The 17164-nt window shown below is 38.0% G+C and overlaps 1 protein-coding gene and 1 pseudogene across 19 annotated transcripts in view; one reads left to right on the top strand and one right to left on the bottom strand.

Annotated features, from left to right (window-relative positions):
* Nucleotides 1-17164, bottom strand: part of LOC5579878 (guanine nucleotide-binding protein subunit beta-1) — a 45907-nt gene that overhangs the window by 21899 nt on the left and 6844 nt on the right. For 11 of the 19 annotated variants that reach the window (XM_021841733.1, XM_021841726.1, XM_021841731.1 and 8 more), the window contains one exon: nt 2397-3747. In XM_021841733.1, coding sequence (XP_021697425.1) covers nt 2397-3419 — 1023 coding nt within the window. In that variant the 5' untranslated portion in view covers nt 3420-3747. Of the gene's footprint in view, nt 1-2396; nt 3748-3986; nt 4497-17164 lie in introns of those variants that run through there. The other 8 variants (XM_021841735.1, XM_021841734.1, XM_021841732.1 and 5 more) reach the window with 2 other exon arrangements.
* Nucleotides 10440-12512, top strand: LOC110675844 (annotated as a pseudogene).

The raw sequence follows: 17164 nt of genomic DNA, 5'->3' as shown, positions 1-17164 counted from the left end.
TTGAATTCTGAGATCACCATCAGAAAGCTGAGGAAAAATTGCGTAAGCTAGGCTACAAAAACTAGGTGAGCAATGGTATTTACCCTATGATATGAACGATTTTCTAAATCAAGTTCTACTATTTTGACGTATATGGCGAGTGCAATCAATACAAACATATTTTTTTGTACAACAAAGAAACAAGTTTTCAATCGTTGGTGTATTATTTGAGACAGATGAAGAATAGGAGTATTAATTTAAGTGAAAAAATCTGGCGGCCATCTTGGATTTTGACGCCATCTTGGTTTTAAGTAGTAGAATGAGTTTTCACCTTGCACTCAACATGTTGAATTTCAATGCTACCGTTACACTTATTCTTCTTCTTGTTCTTCTTTTTCCTAACGTTACGTCCCTACTGGAACAGAGCCAGCCCTTCAGCTTAACTAGTTTTAAAAACAAATTATCAAATAGGATTTTAATAACGCTTATTTGCTACCTGAATGATTCTTCTGCATATCTTCGAGTTGTAAAATTGAAAGAAATATTTATTGGTCTAAAACCATTGATACAAATAAACAATCAGTTGAACGGCTGAGATAAGATAAGAATGATAGAATCTGATTGTTTTTTTTTAACGGAGGCCTTATAATTCAACATGATGAGCACTGAGATGGTAAAAAATCATACAACTGCTAAAAACCAAGATGGCGTCGAAAGCCAAGATGGCAGCCAGTTTTTCTAACCTCGAAATTATACACCTGCGTTTCGGCATTACGTCCACATTAGAACAAAATCTGCTTCTCATCATTCAATTTCGCTATTTTTCACATGCATGTTGGGCGGTATTAAAAACGATACTTTATGGCTTAGAAAATCAAGGATGTTTTTTGCTTCAAAATTCAAGACTTTCATTATAAATTAATGCACTTTTGTCAATGTTTTACGTAAGAACTACAGATAATACCACAAGGCTTACTAATGTCCCGACACGCAATCTATAAACTTCATACAATGAACAACAATGCATAGGGTAAAAAAATGTTTGTTTAATACAATCAATGTTTTTGACGGTCTCCATTTATTGAATTTATGTATTCATTATTACTGAATTCAAAGATATGTCGAAGAAATATTCTGTTGTCAGAAATCGCATTAAAAAAAAAAAATTCCTGTTTAATAACCTGGATTTATAACTAATAAAGCTGAGTATCAGGCTCGGTTCCAGTAGGGACGCAACGTCAGTAAAATGAAGAATAATAAGAAGAAGAGTATACGTAACCTTTTTTATTGATAGCCTCTAAATTCGACATGCTGAGTGCTATCAAGGTGAAAAATTAATTCTACTACCTAAAATCAAAATGGCGTCAAAATCCAAGATGGCCACCAGATTTTTTCATCAAAAATAATATTCTTATTCTTTACTCGACTCGAATAAAACACCAAAGGTTGAAAACTTGTTTCTTTGTTGTACAAAAAATGATGTTTGTATTGATTGCACTCGCCATATACGTCAAAATCGTATGACATGATTTAGAAAATCGTTCATTTGATAGGGTAAATACCATTGCTCACCTAGTTTCTGTAGCCTATATTACGCAATTTTTCCTCAGCTTTATGATGGTGATCTCAGAATTCAAAACTAGCGGTGCGCTAATGGTGAAAAATCGATTTTTCTAACAAAATTCAAGATGGCGGCCAAATTCAAAATGGCCGCCAAAATTTTTTCAAGTTTAAATGAAAGCTATATCCTTTCTATATACGATGCCACTAAGTTTGCTATGTGTTCCAAGCGAAATATGAGACATATCCCGTGTAGAAATACCCAAGATTTATCAAAAAATGGGCTTTTTCGCAAACTGTTCAGCTAGCTGGCGTACGAGGGGTCCACCAATTTGAGAAAACAGAAAGGACCACCCTTAAGTTTTATCGAAAACTAGCGATCAGTGACATAAAATTGGAATTCTAACGATGGGTGCCGATGGCGGCCTGGTTTCAGCGAGAATTGCTCTCATAGTATACGAACATCAAATGCTTGTTCTGACTCTTAGAGAAGATATAGCTATAAGATACATGTACCGTGATGCTACCATATTTCGCGCACGCTCCTAATTTCGCTCAGTGTCATTTTATTCATATTTGTTGAAACATATTGGACTACATAATCGCATGCTATGTAACCATGTCTGAGGTAGAATTATTCAAAGTACTAGCCAACAAATTATTATTTCGCAAAACATGTTTAAAATGTCAGTGAGCGAAATTAGGAGCGCGCGCGATATATGGGTACTTTACGGTAGAAGTTTCGAATGATCATCTTAATAGGGTATATTAAAACGGCTCTTTAGCGTCAAATTCATGAATGAATTTCAAAGCTTTCGCTTATAAATCACAAGTACGGAATGATGGAATAAACTTACCTAGTTCCACACACGAAGGAAGGAATCCCAAGAACCGGTAGCCACCGCCATTCCATTCTCCGTCACCCCTAAGCACGACACACGATTGTCGTGTCCAGCCAGGATTCCTGCCCGTTCCGCCTTCATCGTGTCCCACACATTGCAATTGAAGTCATCGTAGCCGGCCAACAGCAGCCGACCAGATTTGGAGAATGCTACCGAAGTGATACCGCAGATAATGTTATCATGTGAGTACATGGCCAGTTCCTGATCGGCACGAATGTCGAACAGTCGGCAGGTGGCATCGTCGGAACCGGTGGCAAAAGCCTGACCACTCGGGAAGAAAGCAACGGCATTTATATCACTTTCGTGTCCAGGGAATGTCTGCTTGCATTGGCCTTCGCGAATGTCCCACAATTTGGCAGTAGCATCACACGCCCCCGAAACGAACGTCTTACTTTGGGGGGCTAGCGAAAGGGCCATCACATCACCGGTGTGACCTTGGAAGGACGTAGATTGTTGACCGGTTTCAATGTCCCACAGTGCACAGGACATGTCGCCGGAACTGGTAACGATTTGATTATCGTCCAAGAACCTACAGCAAGATAGGTAACCAGTGTGGCCTCCCAGCTCCCGAGCAATCCGTACATTGCCCTCGCGAGTTTTGAGATTATATATGGAACAAATGTTATCCAAACCACCGCAAGCAACGTAATTCCCGGACGGAGCGTACGCACACGTCATAACCCAGGAAGATCGCAGTGGAATCGCGTGAACCTTGTTGGTGGTGTGTGAATCCCATACTATCAGCTTGCCGTCTTGTGACGCAGATACCAGGTACCGAGAGTCACTACCCCAGTGCATGGCGTAGATCTTGGCCAAATGACCTCGCAGGGTACGTCTGGTTCGCAGCTGGATCCGCCCAACGGCCTCAAGCTGACTGGTGGCCTGAAGAATCGATGTGTCACAAGCTGCTTTTCGTGCATCACGAATGGCATTCTTCAGCTGCTCTGCCTCCGCTCGTAGGGCATCGATTTCATTCATTTTTCAAAGTGGTTTCTTCACGGCACACACAAACTAGACCCAAAGATCCTCGGGTTCTGATCGTTCAGCAATGACTTGTAGGGCCCTTGTTTTTCGGTATTGTATTCCAAACGGCAAACACTTTATTTCCCCTGCTCAGTTAGCAGCTTATATTTTTCTTCCAGTAGATACTATAGCTCTCGACGAGCTCCAATTAACAATCACCAGCGAGATCGAGAAAAACTCCACTAACACAATTATCACACCGCATCAAGATGATCACCGAGTTTCGTCCATTACTTCATCAGAAAGCACTGTTGCTAATATATTTGCTGCTGTTGCTGCTCTGCTGTTCAAACACAATCATTATCATCAGCATCATTGCCAGGCGAGACGCGATGCTGATGGCAGTCCGGTTTGTGCTCGCGATCGCATAATTGTCCCATTTTATATGATTTTAGAATTGAATTTTAAGATACATCTTTAAGCCTAGCAGTATAATTATGATTAGATGCTTTTGGGAACAATTGCAAGCTAAGTGAAAATCTAAAAGATCTACTTTTGAAAAGTTTGGGAGAGATTTAGTACCTGAAAAATCTGCTTCAATATTGAATTAGCATATGTATGTCACACGATACACGATGCTAAAATTATAACGTTGGCATATAAGCTCTGAATATTATTGTGACAATTAATATTTTGATCGCTTGAGTGGAATCGACGAAATATTATTGATACAAAGGAATGATTCATCGATAGTGTTATTAAGTCTATTTTGGTGGCAGACTGCAAAACTCAAAGCAGACGATATTGTAAACGTAATCTCTAAGTTTAACAGAAGAGCATAATTCATTAGCATGAAGGACAAGTTTGGCGTTCACAAACAGATCAAAAAAGTAAAGCTTTAGTAACTAAAAACTTTGAAAAAGTGACTATGGCAGCTGCTATTCCTATTCAAGCTGCCGATCAGAAAATAACCCAGAGTCAACAAAACGGATTAAGGTTTTACTAGACTGTCGAAAAGTTACTGAAGGAACAAGAGAAGCCCGCAAATCGTTGTAGATGTTCAACCCAGAAAAAAGGAAGAATAATACAGTGGGATTCCGTTTTTGGCATGCTCCGTTTTTGGCATGCTCCGATTTTGGCACCTCCCGATTTTGGCTACATTTTTCAATACCATTAAAATTTTTAAATATTATCGTGTCTGTTGCTTTAGTCACTTGAATAGCATGTCAACCCCACACCGATTACATTCCAGATCTCCATTTTCGTCGATGTTTCCCCAAATCTCACCAACTACTAAGGACTCGCGTACGCGCTTATTTACAGTACTGGACAGAATAAAGTACGCATTGGCCGTTTTTCCATACAAAATGGTCAAGTTTGGAGATCTGAATCTCAGCTTCTAGTGGTCCGTTTGATCTGAAATTTTCACCACAGCCTAGATATAACATAGATTTTACTCAATTGGAATATCACTGTATTTGAAACACAATCTTTTGAATTATTGAAAATCTCTCAATTTTCAAAAAAATTCATAATTTTATTTTGAAAATATTTTGAAAACAATCAGTTTTACCGAAAAATGATGTTCTACAAACTTGTGTGTCTCATCAAATTGCACATTTTTGCAGAAGGTCATGTTGCTCTAAATATTTGCATTTAAAAATTATTTCTATTTAAAAATTTTGTCATTTTTATGAAAATTTGAGATTTACGATAACATAAAGTTTGTTTATGAAAATCTATGAATTTCTAGCCTAGCAAATTTGAGGTTACTTTCAAGCTGCGGTGAAAATTTCAGGTCAATCGGACATCTAGAAATCGAGATATAAGCCTCCAAACTTGACTATTTTGTATTGAAAAACGGCCAATGCGTACTTTATTCTGTCCAGTACTGTACTTCAGAATGGTCATTGGTCATACATAGGCAACGTTTCATGAGACCAATAATCCCCACCAGTATCTCAACTTAAGACCATTCGTTTTTCATAGGCATTCATATTGAGTGACCAGCCCACTTGAGTCTGCCAAACACTGTTCTTCAGATTTGGAACAGCTTGTTCGAACAAAGCACCAGCACCGACATAAGAGCAACGAAAAATCTATGACTCACATAAAGTTACAATCATAAATTTTGTCTCGCTGTCTTTATTATTATGGATTTATATACATTGCGACACACCGTAATAATAGATACAAATATGTACAGCAAAGTGTCGTGTATCATAACTTTTTAATTTCATTAAATAACATGACAAATGCGAATACAGTCCAAACTACAATTTATTTTCAATAATTCAATAATGAGAGTGTTTTTACTTTTTGTATGTGGTATTCTGCCGTAAATCGCAAGTCAGTTCCATCTGCATTTTAATCAAAATTGAGTTGAGTTCAGTTTACAACATATCTTTCAATGATATTTCAGCTGCACCAATGAAATAATATGATTTGCTCGGAAAAATTCAGAAAAAACAGCAAGTCGAATTGTCCCATAATGAAAAGTAACCGCATACCAGTCCCACTACAGATCTCCGCACCGAGTAACACAAAAATGAAATTATTTTTAATCATCTTTATATTTTTCTCGGAAAGATATCGTAGTGAAAAGCAAGTTTTGAAAGTTTCATTGAGATTTGAGCATATTCCAATTCTCTGGATTTTTTTGAATATTAGTATGGAAAACGAGTTTGAAAACTTCACAGCTCATTTTTCTCAATGCCTACTTTTTACAGATGGGACTGACTTGCGATTCACGGCAGTATTGGTGTGTATATTGATATTTCTGCGTCAACTATTTAAAGCTACGTTCTCTCTTTTCTATAGACTCTATAAGGCGTTAGATTTGTTAAGAGACGATCCAGAATTCTGTACAAGATTGTTAATCAAGGATACGGGTCTCAACAACATCAAAATGCTCCTTACGAGTCTATGAGTTTCCTAACTGTACCCTGGAGAATCCTTAAGGGATTCTTCGTTCTTGTGGGACTTTTCAGAAATTTTAACGAATTCATGAGGATATCTGCAGATTCCAAGTGGACACTGAGAGCTTCTTGAGGGATCGTTAGAGTGTATAACTGGTTATGGAGGATTATGTCCAAAATCTGGTGATTCCTTATAAACTCTAGGGCGTCTTGTAAATTTTAAGCGGGATAATGTGAATTTCTAGTAGGGTAGAAGCACCGGTTTTGGCCATACGCCAGTTGTAGCCATAGTGGATTATACACCGTTTTACATAGCCAATCAGCATGAAACTTTTTGTTTGCAGTAGATCACATTCATATGATAGAGCTACATTCATTTACTTGTCCAAATTGATACAAAACATAAGAAAAACAATTAATTTTCCTTATAATTTTTACTCCCATACACCTAATTTGGCCAGGGTACTCCTAATTTGGCCACTCTCATGAGAAATCAATGCAATTGGCCAATTTAGGAACCGAAGTTAAATCTCTGGCCAAAACTGGTTCCGTTGGCCTATATTGACCAACGGGATTTTCAAAGCGAAAAAATGGTTTTGGCTCAGTTTTGATATTTTACACATATAATATGGGGGGCGGACCTGGCGTAGTGGTTAGAACACACGCCTCTCACGCCGAGGACCTGGGATTGAATCCCATCCCCAAGATAGTCACTAAAAATTTCAGTGACGACTTCCTTCGGAAGGGAAGTAAAACCGTTGGTCCCGAGATGAACTAGCCCAGGGCTAAAAATCTCGTTAATAAAGATAGAAAAAAAAAACATATAATATGGATTGAAAGCTTGCATTTTACATATTTGTTGTATAAATACGGTATCCCATTCAGTTTTTATTGACATTTTCTCTTAGGCTGGCCAAAACCGGTGCTTTTACCCTAGTATTTTAAATATTTTCGGCGAACGCTTGAGGGTTTTGATAAGGTTCCCAGAGGAATTTGAGGTGTGCTAGTGGTTGCCTAATAATAATAAACTTTTAATTTTTTTCATCGGAGACTTGAGAATTTACGGCAACATCGCAGTGGAATTCCAAGATGTTAACTCATAGCAAAATCCTTAGCAAGATCCTGAGAACTCTATGCGAGATCCTACGGATGCTTGGCAAGAAGCTTCAGAGCTCAAGCGTTTTTTCTGTAGATTTCTTATGACAACCTGAAGATTCCTATAAGGTTCTTGAGGTTTCATAACAGGATCCTGTAAATTTCAGTTGATTTCATAAGGCAGGTGTAAAACATATATCAAGCTGAATTAAAAATTATTTCAAGTAAAAATTAAATTCTACACAATTACAAGACATTTATGCATCTTCTCATGTTTATGTTTGCCCTTTTGATACAGTCAACCATTCATTATAAAATGCTTTACATTATCAAATCTGGTATATGTCAGTAAAGGGCAAACATTCATTAATGTATCCCGAGTTGCGTCCTGCTGGCGCAGTTGGTCGTAGAGCGTGCGACCGCACTGAGAGCTCAACGCATACTGAATTTCGTGCCGACAAGCGTTCGGCTTATAGGTATGCGGCTGTAGAGCGTAAGAACTCAGCATCCATAAACAATTCGCTCTCACTTGCGATCGGGAGATACAAACGTGAGCGTGGTGGGGGTTTGGCATCTAAGTCCGAAAGAGACATGGATTTGCGAAAGGAGATGTGTTCATAGTTAGTACTCGGATTCAGTATGGCTTTCTATTCCGCAGAATCATAAGGTGTTCTGTAGCTTAGTTGGTTAAAGCGCCGGTCTAGCGTAGTCGTGAGTTCGAGTCTCACTAGAACGCGTATTTTTTCGCAAATTCATGTTTCAATTTGTCAAACAAACACACTGTGTCTTCTGATTTCAAGTTCCCAAAACTACATTTTTGTTTTCGTTTTCTCTCATAGTTTTAAGAAAATGTCCAGTTCTTCAATAAAAGTCACTTATGCGATTATTGGTTATACAAGGCCCTCTTATACAAAAATTATGCATAAAGCTTCTAAAAATAATTGAAGACGTTGAGGCGTAAAAACGCGACCAGAAAATCGTTTGCCAGATTTAATATTACGGAGCTATAGATTCATAGCACAGTATAACCCTTCGGGAAAATGCTTCGAAGTGACCCTTTTCGAAGTCTCAACGCCTTATGATTCCATAAAAATGATGTTTTAACATTGTAATGATGCTTTCAAAACCAATAGTTGAAAAATAAAATTTGAAATATGGGTTCCGATTTTGGCACGGTTCCGTTTTTGGCAACTGAAAATTTCAACTTTGTTGCCACAAACGGAATCCCACTGTAGTAGTTTTTGCAATTTGTCATCGTAATAGGCTGTTTTTCATCACGCCAATCTGTCATAAAACGGCCTACTTTCCTGCACTGAAGTATGCAGAGCGGGAATAGTCATTACGCAACTGAAATCAGTGCTGTAATGATTCATTACGCAACGCTTTCTTATTACGCGACTGTTTTGAGTAAGGGTTACTGAATCCATTGCCGTTTTCAGAATTATCATAGCACGTCTAGTTATTGATATATTGGCTGTTGAAAATGCAAAATATGACTATTTCGGCCAACTTGCATGCAAGTTTACCAGCTTGTAAGGCAATTTATTTGCTTAATTTGCCACAGAATTCAAACTTTATGTATGTAACAATACTTATCAACAAAGTTTATTATACTTTTGATGCGGAAAAGTTATTTTTTGATGGTTTAGAGAATTATTGTATTTTGCCATATAGAAGAAACGAAGAGTTTTGTATGGAGACTGCAAGCATGTTGAAAAATTAGGTTTAACCGAAATTTAGTCGTGCAATTTCAACCAAATTATTTCTGAAATGAGAGTTCAATTTCTATTTTGCATGCTTGCTGGATTAGATTACCAAAAAGTTTGATAAATTGTACTTTAAATTTCATGTAAATATGCATAAAACCAGTGTTTTATACAACTTTGGCGATCTGTAGCTAAAAATTGTGACGTACTGGAACATTCCTGAGAATGGCATCAGATTCAGCAACCCCAAATCTACTAGAGACACATAATTAGATCCTTGAGACACGCAAGAATGTCATTTTTGTTACGCTGTGTAATGACTACATATTACCGAACACTTTTTCATTACGCTACTGTTTTGAGTTGCCATTATTGCCAAATTCATTTAAGTGTTATAATTTGATAAATTTGTAGTGTAGTTTTGCGATAAATGTGGCATTCTCTTTTTGTGCATGATTTTATGTTAATTTTACATCAAAGATTTTTCTGGGTGGTTTTCTATCATCGCCAATGCCAGTATTTGACTAATTTTGAAATTTTATCTTGAAATCTGTGTCTTATGATGAGATCTTGAGATTACAGCAATCAAACTAGCAAGAACATAATTCCTAGCGTTTTTTGAGACCACTATTGAGGTTCTGGTGAAATTGCGATAGAATTTTGAGGCTTCCTGTGCGATTTTTAACAGCATATTGAATTCCGGATATTCCAAGTATTTCTGTGATATTCTAGTTATTCCGGTAGGATTCCTGGTAGTATCTTTGAAATTCCTAGTATTATAAATCAGTTCTCACAATAATGGTTGAATAGAGGAAAGATTTTTTGGAACTCTGAGAGGAAGGAGTCCAGTAATATCATAGACTTAAAAAGTAAGACCTTGAACTGTCGAAGAAACGCCTTTAAATTTTGGGGACCAGTCGGGTACCCAGTAAAACCATTTTCCGTGTAGGATTTTTTCCGTGCACAATGAACTGTCAGATTGACGTTTCATTTTTTGACAGTTTGTCATCGATTTGTTTCGCCTCGCCACCCAGAGGAGTAGAAGAAGAAGAAATTTGTTTTCTATTTCGCGCATTTAACCGCGATGATATCGCGTCTCCAGTTGAAAGCCGGAATCATCGACACGCGAAAACCGATTTTTCTCTAAATCTATGCGTTAAACCTAACGTCGGGCGTAGTGCGCTGGACAGCGGACGTGGTATACTACGCAGCGCACCTTGCCCGACGTAGCTCCGACGCATGGATTCGGAGAAAATCCATTTTTCGCGTGTCGAAAATTCCGGTTTTCAACTGTGAGAATAATAATTTTTATATAAATCACCGCTGTTATCGATCATCTGAACTACGGGAACTACGACATATCGGACCGTGGAAACCATTCTTTGGTGGTGGCTTCCCTGGAGAATTTTATCAACTCGGAAATCGTCGTCGGGAAGAAATCCGTGGGCCCACTGTTGTTGCGAGGAACCGGTCTGTTGGCCGATACGGAAAATCCTTTGGTATTGCAATTATTGACTGCGGATAGTACCGCTTACAGCTATGTTCCGGACGCCCATATCAAAAAGTATCCCCACGCCGTTTGAAAGAGAACTTGATCGGAGCCCTGCAGGCCCGGAACAACGCCCGAGTCGTCTTCTCCGGGTCGCTATATTTCTTCTCCGATGTAGCATTCCTGTCGTCGGTTCAGCGTGCCCAGAATGAAAAACTGCACAACAAATCGGGTAACCAGGATGTGGCCACATTCATCAGCAAATGGGTCTTCGTGGAAAACGGAGTTTTCGGTTGAACACCTTAAAGAGGAAGAAATTCAACCACCAGCAGCTAACACAATCACCGAACCGGTCGTGAAATTGAAACCCTGGCTGCCGATGACAAGTGGCAACCATTCCAGGCCAACGATGTCCAGCTGGAATTCGTCCGGATCGATCCATTTGTTCGAACCACTCTAAGCCACATCGGTGGCGAACGCAACCAGGCCAAATTCAAGATCCCCGATGCGTAGGGCGTGCATCAGTTTAAGGTCGATTACGATCGCATCGGATATGCCCATCTGTTCTCGACACCGCAGGTCTCGGTGCGGCCACTCACCCACATCAAATATGAACGGTTCATCCCAATGCGTATCCGTACTATATGAGCGCCTACTCAATGATGGTCGGAATGTTCCTGTTCTCGATCATCTTCCTCCACTTCAAGGATGACGGCCCCATTGGGAAATCAGCCACTGATAAGAAGACTCAGTAGATAATAGGAGGTAAGTATGACGAGCACTAGGTATGTAGCTCACCTTTACAGTCTCATTTTTTAGTGTCGCTAAATGAATGCCTGTAATCGAATGATTCAGCATATGCTGAAAGGCACAATGAACGTCCATAATCAGAAGTAAGGTAGCAAGTTAATGAGTAGAATAAAAAGATTCCTCAGGGGAATTAAATTGATAATTCCGGGGAATGGTAACGATTCCCCGAAGTAATCAATTTGATTCTGTTGAGGAATTCATTTTTCATTTTTTATCATTTAGATTTCCCGGAGGAATCACTACGATTCTCCGGAGGAGCCATTATGATTCTCCGTAGGAATCCGGAAAAAATAAGAATTGGTGAACTGAAGTTGAACTCATGAACAAAATAATAGACCCATCAGGAATCAGGAAATACTGAAAAAGGCTTGTTATTGTATTTTCCAGAGAGCGATGATTTCAGATTTATAATCGCTATGTTCTTTAGTGTTGTTTAGAGGTTGTATAAATTTCAAATTAGGTTTTTACTTTAACAATCAATGTTTTCTTTTCCCCTGGGCTTGGAATTATATTTTTAGGGAGCGATCTTGGGAGCGATGGTTTTGGATATTAGATCGCTGTGTTTTGTATCTTTCCATTGCATTCCATTTGTTTTTCAAAAAGTTTCTTATCAAAATTCTTTAACATTCCAACGCTACTACCTTTAGAAATTTCCACAGGGATTACTTGTAAACATTTTCCTAAAGATCATGCTTTTTCTAGATATTCTTTCTGCGATTTCTCTAGTTGATGTTTTAATAGATTTATTTTTTCTACTAATTCTTTCAAGAAAATCTGCAAAAAAATATTACAGATTACAGAAACCCCAACAAGAATTTGTTTGGAAATGAATCAGCCGTGGGCTAAAAATTTCCAAAAAAAAATCCTTCAGAAGTTTGAGCCTAATTTTTCAGTTTTTTTACGCCATTTTACAGAAAATTTCTTTAACATTCATTTACAGTCTCTTCATGAGTTGCTTCAAAAATTCTTCAGGGATTATTCTAAGAAATCTTCCGGAGTTTTGAAGGAACTCTATTCAAAATCCTAGAGAAACTTCAAAGGAATTCCTACAGGAACTCTGGAGCAGTTATTGGAGGAACTCCGGAGGCGTTTCTAAAAATACTCCGGAGACGTTTTTGGAAGAACTCCGGGGTTATTGCTTGAGAAACTCCGGAGAAATTCCAGGAGAAAATATTCGAAGAATTTACGATGGAACTCCGGAAGAACTTTGCAGTAAGCAGAGCAACCGTTTGAGGAACTCCAGTGGAATTTCTGGAAGAACTCTGTAAGAATTCCTAGTGAAAATCCTGAAGAAGTTCCGAGAAATTGCTGGATGAAATACAGACTAATTGCCGGAGGAAATCAGGAAGAATTTCTGGAAGAACTTAAGAAAAATCTTAGATGCCTGAGGAACTCTGGAGGCTTTCCCGGAGGAAATGTAGAGAATTTTTCGAAATAAGTCGTGAAGATATCCTAGTAGAAATCTGGAGAATTTGCTAGGTATTACTAGAATTCTGAGGAATTCCGGCAAAAATGCCAGGAGAATCCCTGGAAGAAATCTGAAGAACTACCCGGCTCCCAAAGAATTCCAGGAGAAACTCCGAAGAAATTCCGAATGTCGAACTCTGAAGAATTTCTTGGGAACTTTCAAAAAAGATTCCTGCAAGAACTCTGAAGGATTTGCCGGAAGAATAATTTTAAGAGAAACTTCGGAGAAATTCCTGATGGAACCATGAAGAGAATCCCGGAGGAATTCTGAATAAAATTCGGGAGGATCTCCAAAAAAAATTCATGGAGGAAATCAAAGGTACACGGGAAAAATTTCTGTGGTAATAATAACTATTTTAGCTGACTACGCCCATTCTTAAAACTACCATGGAAATTCAGACCAATTTACTATGTTTACGGTACACCCCACCGCATTACTGGTACATTTGACAGAACAAAATTACAACAATCTGATTTCGACTACAGACATGGTAAAATCAAGCGCATTTCTGGTCTGCTGAAAATTGCCGGTGCGAGCGCTTAAGTTAACCCCCTAAAATGGTAGTTTTTACCGCACAATTTTTTTGCGTGTAATGTTCCAGGAACTCTGAAATAAGTAAGAATTAATGAAGGAAATCCAAAAGAATTCCCGGTGTAGCTCCGAAAGAATTTCCGTAGTAACTACCGTAGAATTCTCGAAGGATCCCTGAAGAAATTTCCGGTGGGATCAGAAAGATTTTCCGAAAAACATTCTGAAAAATTCGTGAAGAAACTTCGAACAAATTTATAGAGGAACTCCGAAGGAGTTCCTGGAGGGACTCTGAAGAAATTCATTCAGGAATTTCCGGAGGAACTTTAGAGAAAATTCCCCGAGTAATTTTTGGAAAAAATCACCGGATGAATTTCTGGAGGAAGTCTCCGTATAAATTCCTGGAGCAAATTCCCGGAGAATTTACTGAAGAAAATTCCTGGAGGGACTCTCGGAAGAATTACTGTAAGAAATCCCTGCAGGAATTTCTGGTGGAAATCCCATGAGAAAATCCTGGATGAATACCCCGGAGAAGTATCTCTAGAAATTCTTGGTGGAAACCTCAAGAGGAATTCCTGGGTGAAATCTCCGGAGCAGTTTCTGAAACAAAGCCCAGGAGGAATTCCTAGAGGGAATCCTGTAGGAATTGCTATAAGAAATCTCCGCATCAATTTCTGGAGAAAATCCACGGAGTAATTTCTGATGGCAATCTCATAAGAAATCCCAGTAAGAATTCATCGTGGAAATCTTATGTGGAATTCCTGGAGAAATTCCCTGGAGTAAAACCCCCGAAGAATTTCTGGACGAAATTGCTAGAGGAATTCTTGGCAAATCTCTTCGGAAGAATTTCTGAAAAAAATCCTTGGAGGAATTCCTGGATATTCTGTTAACAAGTTTCAAATCTCATCCAATCGGTATAAATTGCATAAAATTGAACATTATCATTATGTTGATAGTAAAAATTCAAAAGAAAATCACTCAAGGGGGCTTTTCCTTCTATCAAATATTTAATTAAATATAAAAATATAAGTACAGTTAACTCTCCCTTACTCGATATTCCGTATCTCGATATCGAGTTAGAGAACCATAGTAAAAGTTGGTTTTCATGGCTAACTCGATGGTTCCTTGGAACGCAGTTGCACTGATTTTGTGTTCTGCCACTCGATACCTCCCTAACTCGATGGTCCCTTCAATATCGTGTAAGAGAGAGAATGACTGTAGTAAAATGTAGGTTGATAACCTTCTTCAGGTCTACGATATAATGTAAAAATCAAGCTGTCTGGATCTGGGATACAGTATATGCAAGACCAAAATTGTAATTTGTCCACATTTTGTTCAAACATTGTGCAAAATACATTCGATCATACTTGCGTGATCTAAATATTTGTTTCATATTAAGGCCCAAGTAAAAATGGTGCAAAATTCAAAACTGGAAAAGCAGTTTTCTCTTTTTAAATAGACAAATCGAGGAAAATAAAAACACACAGCTCTTTTATTTGCCAAATAAAAAGGCTGTGTGTTCTTATTTTCATCAATTAATTGTTTTAAAAGGAGAAAACTGCTTTTTCAGTTCAGACTTTTGAGCCATTTTTTCTTGCACCTTACGGAACATTATTAAATAAATTCAAGTTAAAGGTGACGTGTTATATTTTTTAAATTGATTTTCAAACATCAATGTATACTTTTCAAGGCGCGCCATTACAGGAATGTGTTATTCTGCACAAACATTGCTCTCTATAATATTTTTCTTTCTTTTAATACACCATCTTGTTTGGACCATGATCGGTACTGAGGGATCTCCCCCTACAGTTGATCACATTTGAAATTTGTATCCATTTCTATATTAAACGTATTTTCATACCCGTTTGCGAACTAATGTTTGTAGTTTTGAAGTCACTATTTTTATAATTTTAGTCACTAGTCACTGAAATTTTGTCTGGCCGCTACTAGCTCTGTAGTTGGAAAATTTCTCAAATATTTTTTTGGTGTAATTTCTGGTACCGTCATCGTACCAGTACCCGCTCATGTTCCAGTAGCCCGCTCACAAGTTTAAAAAGTATGGTAATTTGAGTAAATACACAAAAAATGTCCACAGTATGATTCGATTTGTCGATTTATACGGTTCCAAATTTAATTTGTGTAAACTTATCTTTTTTCAGTGTGTGCGGGCTACTGGAACATGAGCGGATACTGATGCACTGAGGGTAGCAGTTTTTAAGAAATCCTTTTCGACAATCCCTGAGGCATTTCTGGAGAAATTATTGGTTGTATTCTTGAAGATGTTATAAACCTGGAATCTTGGATGAAGTTTTAAGGAAATCAATGGAAGACATTTATGGCGGGTTTTAGAATCCCCTTCCCCCATAGTAAGATTTTTAGTATTAAAATTAAAAGCAATTTGTATGTTACGTAACAAATCTCAAACCCCTCCTCTCCCATATACCCTCACGTAATTAATAGACAATCCCATGTCTTAATGTAACGAAGAATTTCCAAAAAAAAAGTCATAGATATATTTAAAAAAAAATGATAAGATTCAATGAGGAATCAAACGCTTTTTGTTTCGTTTCTTTTGGTTTTGATGGTTTCTCTGAGATTTTATTTTTATTTTATTTTATTTTATTGATGTACAAGGGGGTCAGGGGCCAAGTCTCCAGTATAAGTTTGAAAACTCATACCGTCCATAATACACCGGGGGATTTGGAGTTTGGGAAGTAGGCAACGCAACATCTTTGACCAGAAGGTTCTTTAAGTTTTGCTTTTACTCTAGACTTCCTCTACACGTATGATTGATGCAAGGTCGAAAGAACATGGAATCAGTCATACATATAGCGGTAGTGAAGTGTTTTGCCTAAGGATTTGGGAAAGGAGGGAATATGTGTGGTGTGTTGTAAATAACTCTGTGGAACAAATTTGTTATTAGTAAATATTTAGTTAATCTGATTTTGCTACCTCAATTAGCAATAATGATTAGATAAACATTATACTCATTATTTTCTAGGCCATTACGCTGCCATGATAAGGGATATCCCTTCTCTCCGATGACTTGTTCCTCTTTCTGTCGGCCAATACGCTGCCATGTCTTTCCTCTCAGATGAATTTTTCCTCGTTGTAATGGTGGGTTAGATATGAAAACAAGGATAAGGAGAGAAGAAATTTTAGTGATTGTTACATGCTTTACTGCTGTATTGGCCTACAATGAAATCATACAAAATTCGCTCTTTGGATTCCCACGATAACAATCCCCATGCAGCTTCCGAGAAACTCCATGGCAATGATCACTTTACGCCATGTGCGGCATTCAGGACATCTCAACAAAATTGACGATAAACAACAAAAAAATAATCCGAAAGAGCAAAAATCTTAATGTTTCAATGTAGGACAACACAGCTTTACTGCATGTGAGAAGTTCTTGGTGATATTCTCACAACGGTCATTCAGAATGGTTCGACGGATGTAGATAAAAGATCATTGTGATAAAATTAACGCAACGACATGTTAGTAAGCTCAGAACGATTATTGTATTTGCAACTTTTATTTTAAATAGTTAAGCTAAGGGTTGATTATTGTATATAACTTATTATAGAAGTAGAAGTACAACGCGCACGCGAAGTTATGATCTTCCATCCAATCTTCAAGTGCTCCCCACAAGCACAACACTTCATTCTGGCACTTTAGAACGTCCATGTTGTAACTTGCTCACACAAGAAATTTGCTTCGACCGAGTTGGCAGAACGCGCCCATAC

The sequence above is a fragment of the Aedes aegypti genome, chromosome 2 (genome assembly GCF_002204515.2).
Source record: "Aedes aegypti strain LVP_AGWG chromosome 2, AaegL5.0 Primary Assembly, whole genome shotgun sequence".
NCBI classification, from domain to species: domain Eukaryota; kingdom Metazoa; phylum Arthropoda; class Insecta; order Diptera; family Culicidae; genus Aedes; species Aedes aegypti.
This window is presented reverse-complemented; position numbering and strand designations above follow the sequence as displayed.